The 19,125-nt window shown below is 36.9% G+C and overlaps 1 protein-coding gene across 1 annotated transcript in view; it reads right to left on the bottom strand.

Moving 5' to 3' along the window:
• Positions 1-19,125, bottom strand: part of TTC13 (tetratricopeptide repeat domain 13) — a 43,895-nt gene that overhangs the window by 23,373 nt on the left and 1,397 nt on the right. Inside the window, exons 2-10 of the mRNA XM_009281815.2 lie at positions 16,191-16,242; positions 15,643-15,737; positions 12,622-12,697; positions 9,182-9,252; positions 6,879-6,944; positions 5,004-5,096; positions 3,778-3,894; positions 2,829-2,939; positions 307-389 (exon numbers count right to left, since the gene is read on the bottom strand). Coding sequence (XP_009280090.1) covers positions 307-389; positions 2,829-2,939; positions 3,778-3,894; positions 5,004-5,096; positions 6,879-6,944; positions 9,182-9,252; positions 12,622-12,697; positions 15,643-15,737; positions 16,191-16,242 — 764 coding nt within the window. The remainder of the gene's footprint in view (positions 1-306; positions 390-2,828; positions 2,940-3,777; positions 3,895-5,003; positions 5,097-6,878; positions 6,945-9,181; positions 9,253-12,621; positions 12,698-15,642; positions 15,738-16,190; positions 16,243-19,125) is intronic.

Genomic DNA, 19,125 nt, shown 5'->3' with positions numbered 1-19,125 from the left:
GTGACTAGTTACCTTACTAAATAGATTGCTTTTTTTTAAAATTATTTGATTAATAGATAAGAAACGACATGTCTATATTAAAAATAACCGAAACAGGAAATTAGCTAAATTCTCAGAACTGTAAATCTCTTTGGTGAGAGATTAATTGATATAGGATTTAGCAGTTCTATAAAATGATACACACTATGCAATTAATTTTTCATAAATTTAAGTAGCACAATAACAAATGTCTAAAACTTAGAGTGCGTTTTAAAGAACACAATCAGATAGAAAACTGACTTTAAAACTATTTCTGAATGCAATTACCTGTAGGCTTGTCCCAGACTTTTATATGCATCTATGAAGTCTGCTTTCTGCTTCAGAGCTTCTTTGAACGATTCAATGGCTTCCTACAGAAAGACACCAACAGAAAAATTTGTCACTTACTGCATTCGTTTAATTTTAGCATCCTCAGTAGTTACTAGCCATGGATTTAGAGTTATTCGTTAAAACCTTTGGAAGGACCAAACAAGGCATGAATTTATTACAAAATCTATAGAGTAATCATCATCATATAACAAATGAAATATTGCAACATTCTTTACAGTAATGACAGAATTAGCTGGAATTCCTTTGTCTAATATGCTATGGGAATGAGTGATTCTTTTAGCATTTTAATAGAATTCAGAGATTAAATCCCTTCAGAATTTGCTTTCAAAGCTTAGTCTGGTCCCTAAGGCAAAGCAGTCTCTCCTTACAGTCTTTCTTCTTCGTTCATAATACACCTCTTAATTTTTGCAGTCCAAAAGACTCCTTCAAATCTGTACTCTGCCTTTCATTGTTTTATTGTGTTCTGTGTTAGTTGCACAGTTAGCAAACACTCTCTTGAGGGATTACAGAGTAAGTGGTCACCTTCACACAATAGCATCTACTGCTGTGAGGAACAATGTAATAAAAATAAAATAGCTAAAAATAATTACATGCAGATGTTCAAACAAATCTTCCTCTTCAAAGGATTTCATTAAGAACTCAGATTTTTAAACTGGACTGGCTATATAAATTGGCAAATGCAGTACTGAGACTTAGAATTAAAGATGGAATAATCAACTACTTTATATTATGAAGGAATGCCTGCAAAGTATCTTGAAGTCTATAGTGCAAGAAATTAAATGCTGTAAGGAAAGAATCATTACTATCTTCAGTCAATTTAGAGTTTTTTATTCAGAAAAGCTATCAAATATATTCTGAGCACTAAAACATCACAAAAATATCTATTGAACAAAAATATGAGATAATCACCTACCATTACTCATAGGCTCATGTCCTCTAGATAAGTTTTAAATCCAAGAAGATTATTCCCAAAAGCAGTGATCCGAAAGCAACAATCTCTTTTCACTCAAAAACGAACACTCTGCCACCCTCATCCCAAACATCCGTTTTCAGCAAGCCTACTAAAACCTAACAGATGACCTGTATAGCCTTCCTTTAAGAGGCAGTCTGAACCTGACTGGAAGCTAAGGTATACCTGGGGATGAAAAGCCGCTCAGTCACAATCTCTCAGAAGTTGAATATTAAGAGTGAAGACACTTCTTTTGAGAAAAGAAACTGGGGGGAAAGAGGTGGTGGTGCAGAAATGTGTTGATCTGCATATCAGAAAGAAGAAAACATTGCTTCTATTTTGCAAATTGAGACATTTATCCTTGTCAGTTATATTTCCACCATCACCTTCTGGGCTCTCTGCTGCCTACACCAAAAGTCAGAAATTCAATCAGACTATTATTTGCAAGTAACTCATTTGACTGCAATAAGATACAGACAGTAAGTTCAATGACAGCCTGAAGTTCTCACAGCATACACTGAGAATGTGGAAAAAAATACCAGCTTGGGTACTAAGAAAATGGGGAAGTAGCCTGTTTGCTAAAAAAAGAAAAAAAAAACCCAAACCAAAAGAACGTGCAGTGATTGCCTATGAAAGATACTGGGCTGAAACTTAGGAGTCCTGGGTCGTCTCCAGGTTCTGTCAGGATCTCTTCATACAACCCTTAATGAATCCCAAGCTTTTAGCAGAGGTTAGAAAAAAGCTTCCACTCTGTTGGAATTTAGGAATTGCACAGTTGCATCCTCACTTTTCAAACTGAGGTTTTCAGACAACTTGTCTAATTACTCTCTCCTCAGAAAAACTGCAGCAGTATCTCTAAATACTTTACAAGCAAGAAACAGGTGCAATATTACTACACCTAAAACATAGAGAAGTTTTGAGTCAGAAAATGGTGAAACATTAAAAAAAGCATGGGAAGAACTTACTTCCCTGCTGGTTTTAGAATCTGAGGGAGCAACTATGTTCCCTCAATTTAGATACAAGCATTTCAGAATCAACATTAACTGAAATACACATGTACAGATGCAGGGCTCTCCATCAGCCGTTTCCCTGATTACCTTCTAGCTCATTCGAGGAAGAATTTAAAATTATTTTCCTCTTCATCCCTTTCCCCTTCATAAAACCTAGGGAGTCTCCATTTCATGGAAAGAAATTTTGAGTATAACCATACAGATATTAGCAGAGGTGCCAAATACCTTTCAATATCTTTTAAAGCACTCCATAAACACATCAGTTTTCACTGATTTACCAAGACCCAGCAAGACCAGCAGTATTTACATGTCATACCATGAAGTATTACAGTCAGCAATGGCACCTTTTCATTTTGCTTGCACTCTTTTGCCTTAAAAAGTCTTCCTTATGTGAGAGAAAAGATGTATATCAACATCTTATGATATTTCTACTATTTTATAGAAGTAACTTCAAATAAAGGGTATTGTTCTACATGAACTATTATTTAACACAGCTTTACCTTCAAAAGTCCTCTGTGAAAAAAGGTTAGGCCTTTATAAAGCATAGCTATAGGCTGATTTTTGTTCAGTTCCAATGAGTGCTGAAAATCTTCATAGGCTGTTGCATAATCCTGTGATAAAGTAGATTTTAGACGACAGAGGAAACATCACACAAATAAAGAGGAATACATACTTTTATTTTCATAAAGTAAACTACAGAATTTTGTTTAATATATGAAGTCGCTCTCAGGGCTAAGCAGCAACGATTGTCAACTGCCAGTCAAAATATCAAAGAATAAGGAATGCACAATACACTTCCAACTTCTACAGCAAGTGCTATTTAAGATGTAGTAAAGTAAGTGGAAAAATAGCTGGAAACAGAATGAAATCAGAAGAATAAAGTGGGAAATCAGCTATTTAGTATTCACACAACCTTTGAAGATAAAGTTACTTGTTTTACATCAAAGCGTAAGAACAACTCACACAGATTACATAGCAAAATAGGATGTTAGCATTTTTGTAGGGGTTTTTTGTTTGTTTGTTGTGTGGTGTGGGTTTTGTTTTGGTTTTTAAGTATAGAAGCAGTTACTGCCTTGGCCATAACTGTTTTCCTTTCTAGACTGGCATTTAACAGTACTACTTAAATGCAGCTGTAGGTTATAAATCAAGTCAAATTCTTTACCCATATCCTACTCCTCAAACAAACACAACAATCTGAGATGTGCATGCAAGGTACTTGCCCTCTGATTCTCTGCGTTAAATAGATATGCAGATGAAATACTTGAATACCTCTGAACTGTCAGAAAGTCAACTACAGGAAAATCAGGGCTTTTGTTGTTATTTTGCTTTTAAAGTTAAATAGGAAAGAAGCTCTTGAACAAAAGTAACAACTGGCACAAACAACAATAACAAAATAATCAACAACATCCACACAACCAAAACCAAACAGAATCCCCAAAATCCACTAACCTCAGATATGAAGTAAAGGGTACCTCTGTGCCTGTAGAGCCGTGCTGATGGTTGTAGCTGAATAGCTTTGGTGAGATCAGATAATGCTTCACTGATTCGTCCTAGTGGGGACAATATCTAAGAATATAAACCAAAAACATAGTTTAGAGCAAACAGGCTGAATAGATTTGTTTTAGAAATATGAAGATTATTCTTTTTCATGTTCAGCTGTAACAGAGTAACTGTATTTGCTAGAACAAGCTGGAAGTTCTACTATAAATTTCAGTACTTATTGCTTTTAAACCCGTATCAAAAGGAAAATCTGAAAGCATTTTTCTCAAAAGAAAAAAATCAGTGTACATGAACATCACCAGCAATATTTGCAGAAACCTAGTATTCCAAATAAAAACAAGTCAGCCAAAGCAAAATACTCTATTTTCAAGTTATTTCAACACATTCAACTGAAAATGTAATTAAAGTACTCTTACAAACCTTTCTATTTTGACAAAATATTCCCCCCAACAGAAAATGGTCCGTTTCCAATTATTTGAATGCCTTTCACATTTTTAGATCAAGATTATTAACAGATTTATTAACAAATCATTAAAGACATGAAAATTGTGAATTACAATTTCATATTATGGCAGTTATCACTATACAGTATGCTGACTTTAATAAATATTTATGGTTTTGATTTGTCTACAAAGCTGCTTCTTGAAATCCATTTTCTGTAATTTAATTGGCAAAACAAAACATGATTTTCAAAATGAAAAATATCTGTGTCTCTGAATAATATTTAACTTATATGCACGAATATAAACCCAAAACATTTGATTAAAAACTCATTCTTTACAAGTTTGGCATTTTACCAACTAGTCCTAACAATAAATTTACTAAGGTGACACTAAGCGCAAACAGTAAGGTTCAAGTGATATTTTGATTCATTATATTAAAAAAACAAAACACACATGATCTTGCTATATAGTATGTCAAAAACTAAACACTTAGACATAATACATGCTACTCCATTGGTTATAGTAACTCCCTATGGTGCACGTTTCATTTAAAAAATTAACATTCTACAAATTACACTGTTTGAGAACAAATATGTATATTTTAAAAGAAAGGGGGAATGTTCACAGAAAAACATAGGTAGGAGCTATAGTCATTAAGTCAGTGAAGAAATACTTGAAAACACTGTATAATTGCAACTTCTCCAAAAATCTGAAGAGACAAAAAATGCTCACTTCTGCTCGCTGTTCAAATACTTCAGGATGATCTGGTTCTAGACTAATCACCCTACTGAGCTCAAACAGAGCAAGTTCAGCATTTTTCATATCCTGAAAAGGAGAAAAATAAACAAGGTAAACAACTGCGCATACTTAGAGTAACATACTCTGAAGATTGAAGGACAACTAGATTGGCTAAGTTTCTGAAAGTGTATCAGTTTACATTAAAAGCCTTTCACACCTTTGCTAATAACATTAAGATGCAGTATTCTACAAATAGCTGAAAAAAACCCCACCTATCTGCTATAAACAAGAAAAATAAACTTTGCTTGTATGCATCATCTTTATGCTGTACCTCTAATAATTTATTAATATAACTCTGTGAATAAACATTAGGTTTAGGGCTCCATAGGTACCTTTCTTGGCAGCAAAGCTGGCTCAAGCTCTCACATGAACTCCAACACACACACACACTCTCACCCACCAGTATTTTCATCAGTACTGTCTGTAACTTAATCCAAGTAGTACCCGTGAATGGGCTGATGCCATCAGCATCTTGCCTATCTAAATTTTTATATTGTCCTCAATAAATTGTAGGATGGAAGCAGTTACTTAATTGGGAAAAAAAAATCCAAACTGGTTATATAGCAAGTTCTGTATTAGATTTCATTCATAATTTCATTCATTCATTCATTCGGCTGAGGGAACTGGGGTTGTTTAGCCTGGAGAAAAGGAGGCTGAGGGGAGACCTCATCGCTCTCTACAACTACCTGAAAGGAGGCTGTAGCGAGGTGGGTGTCGGTCTCTTTTCCCAAGTAACTAGCGATAGGACAAGAGGAAATGGCCTCAAGTTGTGCCAGGGGAGGTTTAGATTGGACTGGGCATGGTGGTGTTGGGTTGACGGTTGGACTCGATCTTAGAGGTCTTTTCCAACCTTAATGATTCTATGATTCTATATTTTTCTTCTTTTTCAAGGCAAAGAAATTTTTGTGTGTGCTTAACATCATCTTTGTGTCTTGAAAGTGTCACTCAGAAACTTTTATGAAGTGAAGCTGTCTCAACATCCAGCCAAACTGAGAAAACAAACTCATGCTGGTGTTAAAAACATGCAAATATGAGGGACTTAAAGCTCCTGTCAGCACCACTAAAGACTTAAATATTCTGCACAAAGGAAATTTTGAAGGAATTATTCAATTATTCTTTCTTCTAGAATTCCAGCAACCATTCAATCACGATTCAGCAGGCCACAAACTCAAACTACAAGGACCATAGTCTACTTTCAAACTTATTTTTGCTCAGGAAATTATTTGAGCAGTCAGCTGTAACTGTAAGCAATTTAACTTTGAATTTTTTTGAACAAATTCAAGGTGGTATACGTATCAACAGGCATAGGCAATCAACAAGCAATATAAAGCCTACTGGATTGCAAGAGTTGACGATGTTTCCTAGTTGCAATATAAGATGTCTTTGTTCCCAAATACAGACTAGATGTAGAGACAAATTCAGTGGGACTTCATAAACCTGCCTCTCAGAGGCAAGATACTGCCCGTAATCTTATTAGATAACTCTTAAGTGGCTGTGGCTCCCAGCCTTACTATCCACCACTCACAATTGTGCCTATATTCTCCTTTGGCACCCTTGCTTCAAGCTGCTTTACTTCCACAGTCCCACAAAGCCAATGTATCCACGGCTTGAGCAGTATGATCCACTAGATCCCTCTATGTTATGGAGCACGTACCAAGGGATGGACACATCATTATAGCAAGACAGCACAAAGACTTTGGGATGTACCTATCAAGTTCTAATCAGTCTAGCTCCTCCTGTTACAGGCCTTCTTATAGTTTGGATTCAAATAATTCAGTCAGATATTAATTTAAGTAATTATCTACTCACATGTAGTCCTTTTTTTCCATATGCTATCCCTCGTCCATAAATTGCACTAACCAGCTCTGGTTCTTCCTGTTAAGATTAAAAATGAATATAATAATCAGTTGTGGGTTGGGTTTGGGTGGGTTTTTTTTTTTTAAAAGGTATCTTTCTTCAATATGTATTTAAATCTTCCTGATCTTAAGTAGTAAGCAGTGAACAATCACAGTTGTCAGGCAAAGAAATTGATTGTATTCAGTCCATACCTTTCATATGCTCACAACTTCCAGTTCAATTTACTGGAATTGTTCTGGAGTATTTGTCTGGAAAATGAGCTAAGCAGAGTGCAGATATAGTGTCAGTGACCACCTATGAGAAGCTATGTACACATTAGTACAGTCTGTTGTCCAAACTTCATTACTTGTAACCTTATTGGTAATTACATGACTTCTTTTGTCTAATGTCACTGAAGTGATAATAAACAAATACAATTCAGCCATTCCAAGCTTGTTTTGCTCGTAATTTAAATTTAAGATTTAAAATTAGGAAGCAGGAAATTGTGACATCCTGATGAAATCTGTATTCAGGCAGCAACTAAAACTAGATGTATTCTGCCAAAATAGTTCTGCAAAATTCAATCAAGCCTTCCTTGGATTAGATTTAAGTCCGTGGCTTTCCAACTCAGGCACTCAAGGGGATGCATCTTACATAGTGTATCTACTTCTTGTTCAACGTCATTTACTCCAGCCATGGTTTCCCATCCAAATTTGAAGAACTACAACAGTAAAACTGGTTTTCATGGCACAACAGAGCCTATGCAGTCAGTTTCCCTGAAAACCAGTCAAAAGTTTGTAGCATAGGCCTGGTCTCATTTAACTGGGACAACTGCCAAGAAACAAATTCTTTCATTGACAAAACAGATAGGTGGCACACCAATGCTGGCAGCTTGCCAGACTTGAGCTGATTCCAAGTGTACACTTACCAACGTCAACTTCAGGTACCTTCCCTACTTTTAACACAGCAGCTAAGCAAGGCTGTTTTGTTCTGTTAAATGTTTTAATACTCACTTTGTATGTATTTAAAATTGCCTTATGGAAGACAGAGTGAACAATCATAACCACTTTATAGCCCTTCAGGCATACAATAAGCATGATATTCATTTCAACTGAGATGTGTGCATTGCAAAGATACTCTATTATATACACACTTCTCACGATATCTTTCTACAGTCACTATATCTTGCTTATCTTCACTTAATATTAAGTTCCCTTCTTAATAAAGAGAAGGCAGGAAACATTATATAAGTCCACCAGTCTTCAAAGCAGGATTTCTCATTAGGGTAAAAAAAAAAATCATTCCTCATATTAAAAACAAATCAAAGACAGGTATCACTAAACAACTAAAACAAACAAACAAAAAAACCCCAACAAAAAACAATCTGGTCCTCTGATAAATTCCCTGGAATAATTCCATTAAATTGCCACACTTTCACTCAATTTAAGTACGAGCCATATGACATTTGAGTTAAAAAAAAAAATACATGTTAGCATTTGCAGTATTACTTTCAGCTTGCGTTTGTGTACTACAACCAGTGTAGATCAAAAAGCAGGTCCATGCTTCTGGTAGTCCCAGGTTCTTAGCCATAAAAATACAGTATTTTGAAATCAGCTTTAGTTGAAGCTTTTAAACTGTTGGGTTTGGTTTTGTTTTAAAAGTGGCTACCTTCTACTTCATAGATGATGATTCTGAATTCTTTACCTTGGTCAGAAAAAAAAAAATATGTTGAAGTATTAGTTACGTTTTACTTATATATTAAACTCATCAAATGCCTACCACTGAAGAAGGATAAATCCAGCATACAAAATCATTTATCATCGTGAAAGCAATGCAATACTTGCCACTAGCAATACGTGATCTCTGTCAGGTTTTTTTCTCATGTTACTGGCAACGTGCTAACTGTTGCCAAAAAAAATCCACATTAAAATATCTCAGCCTACACATTAAGAGGGCAATTAAAGGAACTTCAATTTTGCACAGGTCAGGTTTCTGAAGATGTTTTGTTTTTTTTCCTTTTCTCAAGGTGCCATAAAAATTTTATTCCTACAGATAAGAAAAATACTCACCAAATAACCAAGACAATAAATCACCTGATTTTAAAAGTATGCTTATGTTTGGATGGAAAAAATGATCAAATAATAGAATAATTACTCTCATAGAATAATTACTCTCATTTTAAAATCCTTAATTGAATCTTTGTTTTAGTAAAAGCCATATGTTGTAATGGATAATTTCATAAAGTGATTTTTTAGGTGTCCAAACAGAAAACTTACCTGCAGCATTGTTGAAAAATGTCGTATGGCTTCATCATACAAGCTGTTGCCAATCAACACGTAAGCAATTGCTAACAAAAAATTACAAATGTAAATAAAACAGCAAAAAACATCTGATTTTTTTAATACATTTTACAATTTGGTTATATTTAATATAAATTCCTACACTGCACTGAAGATTTAAGTAGTCAAATGATTTCTGAACTGCCACTGAAATGACTTTCCTCAACTGTTACCTAGCATTCGTTAATTATTCAATTCATACTGTGCTCATCAGAACTGTTTTTGGGTTTTGTGGTTTGTTTGGGGTTTTTTCTCTCCTTTTTACAAGTTGTTCAGGAAAGGGTCCATGTTTGCTTCTAAAGTACTTCGGACCAGGAAAGGTACCATGATCCCCTTTAGTAGCCCTACATGCCTTCTCAATTATATGTAAGCCTGGCTAACACTGGCTAACTTTTTTTTGCTAATTCCATTACAGAACATCTGATTATACATGTTTGTACACATTTTACTAAACTTTACTAGCTCACAATAAGTTTTTCCTTCATTTGAATTGAACAGAAAAACCTCAACTAAAGTGATTCCATTATTTATATAAATGAGATCGAAAAACTACAGAATCTTTACCCATGTTAAAATTATGAAAAGCTTTAAAGTTCTTGCATATACCCCCACTTTGGAGGAGAAGCCAAGTGTTTGAAAAAGAAACAGACCATTGTTTTAGAAACAAGACATAAAGATACAGTCAAGTCACATGACTGGAAAGCTGTGGTTGTGCTTGCATGACTGAAGTTCAGTTCTGACAGCTGAATATCTCAAGAATGTTTTCATTTCGCACATTTTAATCTCACACAGTTCTTAATTCTGGACTGAGGTCTGTCTACACTGCCACAAAACCCAAGTATCTTGCAGACCAGAGCTATGAAAGTTAAAGTACAACTTTTCCCCAGGCAGTTTGCACAAATGGTTGACAGTGGAACTAAGTGCAGGAATTCACCTTTCCCCATCCTTCTAATGAGTTTTAGCAGTCATCCAAACAGAATGGAAGAGGTGCCTATCGGCTTAATTATTTACTCAAACATGAGAGGAGACAAATAAGCCAGTTAGAACAAAGGTATTTTTAATAGGACAGAGACACTTATCTTTCATGCAGGCAGAGCCACATTGTTTTGGCAGTGTCGCTAAGCACTGTTCATTAAAGGAGGAAAAAAGTTAAATGAAAGAGAAATAAGAAATGTATTTAATCCAGAGCTTGCCTCATTCTTGGAGCATTTCTATTATGCAGAAGGAAGTATTTGTGTGCAATATAAGCTTTTTCCTCAATACATAAAAAGCTTCACTTGGTACAGATACATAGCTGTCCTGGTTTCAGCTGGGATAGAGTTAATTTTCTTCCTAGAAGCTGGTACAGTGCTGGGTTTTGGATTTAGGATGAGAATGATGTTGATAACACACTGATGGTTTAGTTGTTGCTAAGCAGTGCTTACACTAGTCAAGGACTTTTCAGCTTCCCATGCCCTGCCAGGGAGAAGCTGGGAGGGGGCACAGCCAGGACAGCTGACCCAAACTGGCCACAGGGATATTCCATACCATGTGACGTCATGCTCAGTATATAAACTGGGGGGAGTTGGCCGGGGGGCGGTGACCGCTGCTCGGGGACTGGCTGGGCATCGGTCAGCAGGTGGTGAGCAATTGCATTGTGCATCACTTGCTTTGTATATTCTTTTATCATCATCATTATTATTATTTTTCCTTCCTTTTCTGTCCTATTAAACTGTCTTCATCTCAACCCACGAATTTTACTCCCCCATCCCACTGGGGTGGGGGGCAGTGAGCAAAGGGTTGTGTGGTATTTAGCTGCCTGCCGGGTTAAACCACAACAATAATATTGCCAAAAAAGGAAAGAAAATTGGCAGAGTGAAGGACAGGTTGAAGAGCTCTTGAATTTTCCTCCTTTCATTCTCCTCCAAGACTACACAGTTCCTAGTATCATCTTCACGGTTCCAATCCCAGAACACAGAACAGTTGGCACGTAAAATAAAACCAACTCAACCATGCCAGTATTAAGGAAAAAAATTGGAGGAAGCAAGATAATGAAGACTCATTGTCTTGCTGATAATGAGTGTTTTGTTTATCCAAGACTCTTGGCAAAACACAGGTCGTAGACTATATCTGTAAAACTCTGGCAAGTGATTGGCAGCTAGTAGCTGATACCGTATCAGCTTCTTTTTAAATTTTATCTCTTCGATTAATCTTTTCATCTTTAATTAAATACTACAAAAATACAAGTACTTCATTATGAAAAATCTAAGCGTTAACAATGGTCCATTAGCCCAAGTATTTGGGTACCAACATTGCTTCAGAATGCCCCATACATTTCACATGACTTTTCCTCAGAACAGTTAAAAGTAACATGCACAAACAAGAAGGACCCAGGCTCCTCACACCATGACATACTTGAAATAAAGTGGGTAGGTAGGTGCCAGCCTACAGGCCAAACACGAAGATAGGGACCTTCTGGCATAGCCTTCCAAGTCTACAGAGCAGATACTAAAAGCATCATATATTTTCTGCTGGATGGAAGTCCAGTATTCCCTGCAAGATTCTATGAACATAGTTAGGCATGCTAGGAATATGAAAAAAGATTAAGCCCCCAAATTTTCCTGGATAAATCCGTGAAGGAAGAAATTATGTCAACAAAAAACTACTCAACTGTTTTAATTTCGCTAGACAACTTATGAGTAAAGTCTCTCTTTGCTTTTACATAAAAGACAGTCTGCTGCCTTCCTTGACATACAGGCTCAACAATCTCTTTGCTGCCTCATAATACCTCTGCTTCCTATAGAGGATACCAGTTTGGAGAAGCAGTGCAAGTAACTCCTTCCTCAAGTCCTTTGAGAAAAGTATTTCCTGTTGCTTTACTTGAAATGCCTCCATTTTCTGTGCAGTGTGCTTTGAAAAAACATCGAGTAGCAGCCTGCATAAGGACATAATTCAGAAAGCCTTCCTGCTGCCTATAAGCGTTGATGGGAAGAGTGTGTGGAGAGGGGAAGACAGATCCAAGATCTATGCTTGATAGACAGCATATTCCATTGGTAAAATTTTCTGGATGTTTGAACAGTTTTAGTCATCAATAACGACAGAAAAAGGGAAGCAGGAAGTAGCTGAGACTGTTTAACAGGATTTAATCAAAATGCTTTTTGAACACCTGCTTAAGCAGACATGATGAAGAATTCTAGTGAGCAAAGCTGAAAAGATTTTTAGGAAGAGAGATACATATTTTCTTTGTAAGACCAGAAAAACTCACTGTATTTTCAGGCTTATTAGGATCACTTTAAAATTAATGCATCACTAAGAAATCATCAGTTTAGTTTCAAAACATTCAGTGCTAATAATTAGCACATAATTCACCTGCACAAACCTTATATAAGGCATCTTACCCAATTCTTCATTTGTGTTGTCATTATCAGTAGCAAATGGAAATCGTTTTTGCTCTGCAAGCAACTTCGCTTGACTCTGTAAAACATCATGTTTTTTAAGTGTTCAGCAAACAACAGTAAAGAATTTAATAGAAAACCTGTGTCTTAAATCCTTAAGAGAATGCCTTAAATCAAAAAGTTAAGACTAATGTGATTGCTTTAAGGTAACTGAAAACAAATTCATTCCTAGTCTTCCACAGGGAGAAAAACTGCTCTTCAGTCAGGTGCTGCTGTTATCCTCTCTAACATAAGGCTAACCAAACCCTCCAGAAGGAAGGATGTTGCCAGTGTTTTACCAGTGGCTGATGCTTCTATATTACATTTGCTTAACGTGACATTTTGGAAGTCTTAGACACATGCTACTTCATAGGAAAGTTTATACTATTTACTCCATTAATTATTCCTTTGTCTCCTGCAAAGGGAAGGGTACTACAGAAGAGTAAAACATTGAAAATGAAACACTGAAAAGAATATCGCTCCAGGAATAAAGGCAAGTTTAACTTAACAGTGCCATACTAAAGTAAAAAGGCTGTCCTTTTAACAATAACTTTCTATCAGTTGTAGACTTTGTTCAGCCAATTGTAGCCTCGTCTAAGATTTCTGTTCCCCAAATAATGCGCCTACAGAAACCAATACTGCCAAAGACAACCCCTCAGAAATATAGAGATACTCTACTCTGTTCATTTTCACAAGTATTTTCCATAGACAGCTGGTAAGCCTACCAGAGCAGTTTGTTAGAAAAATACAAACTGCTCATTCAATTAATAGGCCTTCCAAACTGTTTTAGGAAGCAAGAAGGGGAAAAAAAAATAACTTCCCTCACTGCTCAGTTCTCTTCTTTTGCTTCAGCTAAAAAGCACATATGTACATCTAACTTCAGAGAAGACAGTTGAACATCTTAAACTTCAGAGAACATATTTAACTCATCATTTCCTCTACTGACAGGACTGCACTTTGTCCTCCTCCCTTCCACTTTCTTTGGCTTGTTCAGTCAAAAGTAGCCTCGTTACTTGTGTCCATGACACAGACACTTCAATGATCTGCAAAGCACAAAAGTAACTGGCCAAATCCCTTTGCAGTTTCTGCCCTGCTCATCCAATAATCTTAGGAATGAGAAGAAAGCTTGGTCTGCTCTAAAAATTTGAATATTTTGGAGGGTATGAACGATCAGCAAATCGGATTTTACAAACCTTGTTTTTACTGAAATTAGAGATCATGTATAAGCTCTACATTACACTATAACATTCTGAGAATTATTACTCCACCTACAGTAACAGAATGGAAAAGTTGTTTTCCTCATAGAAAAAAGTCATTAAAAAACAGCACAAGAATGAGCAGGGTTCAACAGGTATACGAATTAGAAAACTAAATCTACATTGCATATATATTTGCAAATTACACACCTCCGAACACAACCTTTTTATATCATCGATGGCCTTCAGGCAATTTCCAGAAAACCTACTTCAGAAAGTGATCTTCAATACTTAACTCTGCAAAAGATTATTCTTCTATAATTGTCTTAACATTAGAAAAAAGTAATTTTCACTAAAGTACCACCTCTTCCTTGGTGGATTTACAAAAAAGGCGTACACGTCTTTGTCTGTGGACAAAAGATAAGATATAGCAAGATTCCATGCTGGGTATTGGAAAATAAGCTACAACCAAAAGAATCTGGCATTACATTAATATCCTACGAATTACAGAGCTGCATGTGAAGTACTCGGCAAGAGAAGTACCACACAGTTTCCCCCACCCTCATCTACTTCATCTGTTTTGTTATCATAGAATAACAGATTAGTGTTTGGTTCTTGGGGTGGGGGAAGAAGGGGATTCATACTTCTTCAACAAATTCTGAATCCAGTTATAGGTTAGACATCTTGCAGCTCTACATGCAAAAATTGCGAGTCATTCTGCCCTCAAGAAATGAGAGAAGAATTTTCATCACAGCACCAGCTCCCAATAGGTTGAATTATTGCTCTCTTCAAAACTTTTTTTTTTTGGAAACAGGGAAATTTCTAACAAACTAATATACATTTCACTGCCTTAGAAAGAATTGCTGGTACTGCTAGACTAGACAGAAGTTCTGACCAATATCTGATGAAGTAATGTCTAAGGAGAATATTCAAGTTAAATAATTGACTTGGTGGATTTGCAGTAGAGTAGTTTTATTTCCAAATGCCACCTTTGGAGAAGTTACTTCGAATTAGAATATTGTTTCCACGCTCCCCCATAGCCAATAATTTCTACAAATTTGCCAAGGCTTCTTTGTATATTCACATGGGAATTATTTGAAAATTTTCAATATCCATGACTCTGCTGGACTGAAGTAACATCAAACCTGTGTTCTGATGTAGACTGAAGATTATATTTGTTCAAGATCAACAGGTTAAGAGTAGTGTTGCAAGGAAACCCAAATTCCAAAATAATCATCTTGAAGCCTCTCTACCAAGAGATACTCTTCTTTTGTTAGAATATGCTTCACATACCACGTCTGTATTACATTTAGTGAAATATGGTCTGAAGCCTCTGACTCTATCGTCTGTGCAATTTCTGTAGCAATTGCAAGTTATCACTTACTCCTACATGCATTTTGTGGCAAACCTCCTCAGTTAGTTAATCTGGGTAAAAATTAATGCATCTTTCCCTTTTTCAGCCATAGCCCCTGCACCCCTAAAAATAAAAGAAATAATTGGTAGGCTAATCCAGGTGAAGGTTAGCCTTCAGTGGAAGCATCAGGTTCAATTAGTCGAAACTGCTGACAGCCCTAGAGACTCATGATGGAGTACTACGAAATCATACTTTCATGAGCAACATGAGTCCATTCCTACTTAAGCTTTTTGCGGACCTATGCCTACTGATCAATAGATTCTATTTGTAGTTATTTGCCTGAACTTCACTGTAACTGGTTATGCAGCTAAAGTGATCTGCAACTTCAACAATCTATTAAAAATTGTTTCGTACATTATATTCCTGATAGCATACCAGAATTTTTTCTGTGTTGAGAGAAAGCACAGATTCACAAGATGAAGTCCCTCCTATGTCACAATCCGATTCATGGAAGTGCAAAAACGATGAATCTAGGGGAAAAGAGAGAGAATACCTTTAGGAATTCAAAGAGTTACATGTATGTGCTATTACCACATCTCACATTTCCTCATGTTCATCTGAACAGCTTCCCCATTGGGCACTCCACCAGGCAGAACTTTCATGAAGTGCTTTCTGCACACAGCACTACATCCACACAGCCAGGGAAGCAATAGTTGACATGACTGCTTTTATATAATTAGTTTTATCACTACTTCTGCTTATGCTTTTGGCTCAAAAGACGTTAAAAAAAATAAAAACGAAGGTGCCTAAAAAAAAAAAAAGGGGGGAGGAGGATAAAAAGGGAGGAAGCTGGAAGCAAATAAGAAAAGTTCAGGGTAGACATGTCCCCATTTGGCATTATGATTCTGTTCTATGGCCCAAGAAATTAAAGACAAAATTATCATTCCAATCCCAGAGAGAAAAATAAATGGAATGGACCATACAGAGGTAGGGAAAGACCTGCTGCTGGAAGTCCAGTAAACAGAGGTATAAAGACTGTAAAAAGCAGACAGAATGGTAAACCTTAACTGACTGAACATATACAAAGGTCCTCACAGGTATATTACTAAGGAGGCCATTACAAAAAAGTGTAAGATTGATTCAAATCTATGAAAAGTAAGACACAGCTTGTTGGCACAGCAGAGAAAAAGTTTAACAAAGGAAACAAATAAACAAGTAACAACAATAATCAACACCACCCCCCCCAGATTGATAGACTATAGAAGTCACTACTTCACCTACATGGTGCTTTAACTGCTATCCCAACAGAATTGTTAGCTTTTAAATCTTCAGAACTTAAAGCTTCTATTAACTTGAAATATTTCAAGTTAATATAAGTTAATAAACAAGAAAAAGCAAACAAACAGTATTATCTCTTTGATTCCATGTCACAAATACCAAATTTTATCACCTCCCCTAATGTTTGTAAATATAAGCTTGATGCTAAATTTGAAAGGCTGGGGGGCAGTGTGTGCTTCTAATTCACTTTTACAGGCAGTGTTATTCTTATATTTTGATTACATAAAGGTTGCAGTTAGTTAACTCCCCGTTTCTCACAAGTACAGAGCTAAAAGAGAAAAAGAAACAGTTGTCTTATAAAGAGAAGTCAAAATAGCATCTGAAATCATTCCCTGTAAATAGAAACTTGGAACTAAGTTGAGCCATAAACAATAACTGGCGGGAGAAGTTTTACAACAGAAGCAAGAGTGGTGAAAAGCAGAAGGTCAAAGTTTAAAGTCAGAAAGTCCTGTAAGAACAGTGGCTCACCACCCATAGTTTCCAGAAAAAGCATTGCCAGTAAGAGGTTTCAACACTGCCCTCTGTTCTTCATGTTGGTCAGACCCTCCTGTGCTATGGCAGCATTATTAACACATTACTTGTTCTGTGTTGGTGCTCGTAAGTAAGTGATAGTTAAGAGCCACTGCTGTGGACTCACTGAGCAATTTTTGCTTCACAAACCAAAACAAAGAGGTACAGGCACGGCCTACCTCCAGAATAATTTTCTGTATAACAGCAAGAATTTAGTGAAGGAATTCTTTAATAAGGTGGCAGGAAATAAGAACAGCCTACCTGTTACAAGCTATAGGGGGAAAAGGACCCTTCAAATCGTGCAATTCTTGGGGCAACAAACTGCTTTACTCATAGGGAAGAATGGATCTGCCTTTGTCTGCAAGTTAGATACAGTCAAACCTGTACCACACTGCCTCATTAACAGCTTTATGAAAAAGTAGAAACACCAACCAGAGAAATTACTCTAGACCTTGTAGTAAGAGAAACAAGAGAAACTATTTGAGATAAAAAGATTCTCAGCTTCTGGGAAAGTTGTACTAAAACAAAGACTGAGAGCTTATGGGAATTTTTCAACTGGCAGTTTATTTAGCCACAGGATTTACATAGCAAGGAATGAACTGGTATACAGCTATTTCAGGGTAAGTATGCTGTTCTGTAACTAAGGGCTATCTTATTATCAGTGTATGCAAAGTACCTGAGGTACCTGATGATTTAAGCAGAATTCCTTATATCAATCCCAATTACACTGGTCTCTTTAAAACAACATCCACCATTAAACCAAAATCTAATCTTCCAAACACACCTCTGAAGGAGTATCGTGAGTCAATCATTCATGTCTTAGTAACAGAAGAGATGTAATCAAATGCTTTGCTATTTATTAACTTGTATGGTATACAGATTTTATCTCAACACTGGGTGAAAGTCTTTTTGGTTTTATGCTTAAGCTTGAATGATTTGGAGCAATGGTCACCTGAGATAACTTTCACGGTCTGATTTAGTGTTTACGTACTATGGCTTTCAGCCACTGTAGTCACCCCCCACCCCCCCAAAAAAAAAAAACAGCTGTCACTGTAGTCACCCCCCCCCCCCCCCCAAAAAAAAAGCAGCTGATGTAAAATACCTACTTAACACAGATGATATAGATAAAAACTAACCAAAGAACTTTAAGCTGTGATGACAAAAGCACACATACAGAGGAAAAAAACTCATAACAAGGTATTTCTAGAAAGTTTGTAATTTTGAGTGGATTACACTAGCTGTATATTGTCCTTAGGGACCACAGCAATTGTTGATATGAGCACAGACTTTATGAAATAAGGGGAAAAAAAAAATAAAACCCTGCAGACAGCTAAGCAGTCATGACACGACTGGTTGTTCTCAGATAAGTAATTGAGTGTCTATATTGCATTGAATTGATAAAATCTTTTTCTGCATCTATATTACATGTACATTGTGATTCAGACTGGCATTTTTGGATAGCACGTTCACACTATGCTCATGATTAACGATCACAACAGATTACTTCAGTCACAGGATCCCGATGCAACGGATATTTAAGCACATAAAAATAGTTTTAACTGCTCCTGTATTACAAGTCATCAATTAACTTGAAAAAGACCAGAAGATCTGCTACCTGAACTCGGCGCTCCTAAAGAAAAGCATCCAGTTCAGCAGCAAAACATATGTAACTGTAGCTGAAAATGAATCAAGCCACATTCAACGCACTAATATGAGCACAAGGGGTTGGCATGTCTGTGTACTACCGAGCGCAGGGATTAAAAAGCACGCAGAGCCCACCAGCTAGACTCGGCAGGTTGCCGAGCGGGACAACAGCAAAACTCCTGGGTGACACTATCGGCCCTACGGGTTACCCGTTCAAGGGGCGAGAGCTCTTCCCCCGCCCGGTGCCACAGCGGCAGCCTCTGCTCCGCACCACACAACGGCACGACGCTACTTGGGGGTGCAGCTTACACAGAAGATGCCTCGGTATGAGTCGCCTGGAGGGCAGCGCCCCGTGCAGCCGCGCCGCCCGCCCTCCCGCCGCCGGGACCCCGCACCGCCCCGGGCCGGCGCCCCCTCGCCACCCGG

Source organism: Aptenodytes forsteri, unplaced genomic scaffold (genome assembly GCF_000699145.1).
Source record: "Aptenodytes forsteri isolate BGI_AS27 unplaced genomic scaffold, ASM69914v1 Scaffold132, whole genome shotgun sequence".
In the NCBI taxonomy this organism is placed as follows: Eukaryota; Metazoa; Chordata; class Aves; order Sphenisciformes; family Spheniscidae; genus Aptenodytes; species Aptenodytes forsteri.
The sequence above is the reverse complement of the archived record's forward strand: the minus strand, read 5'-3'. Positions and strand labels throughout refer to the sequence as shown.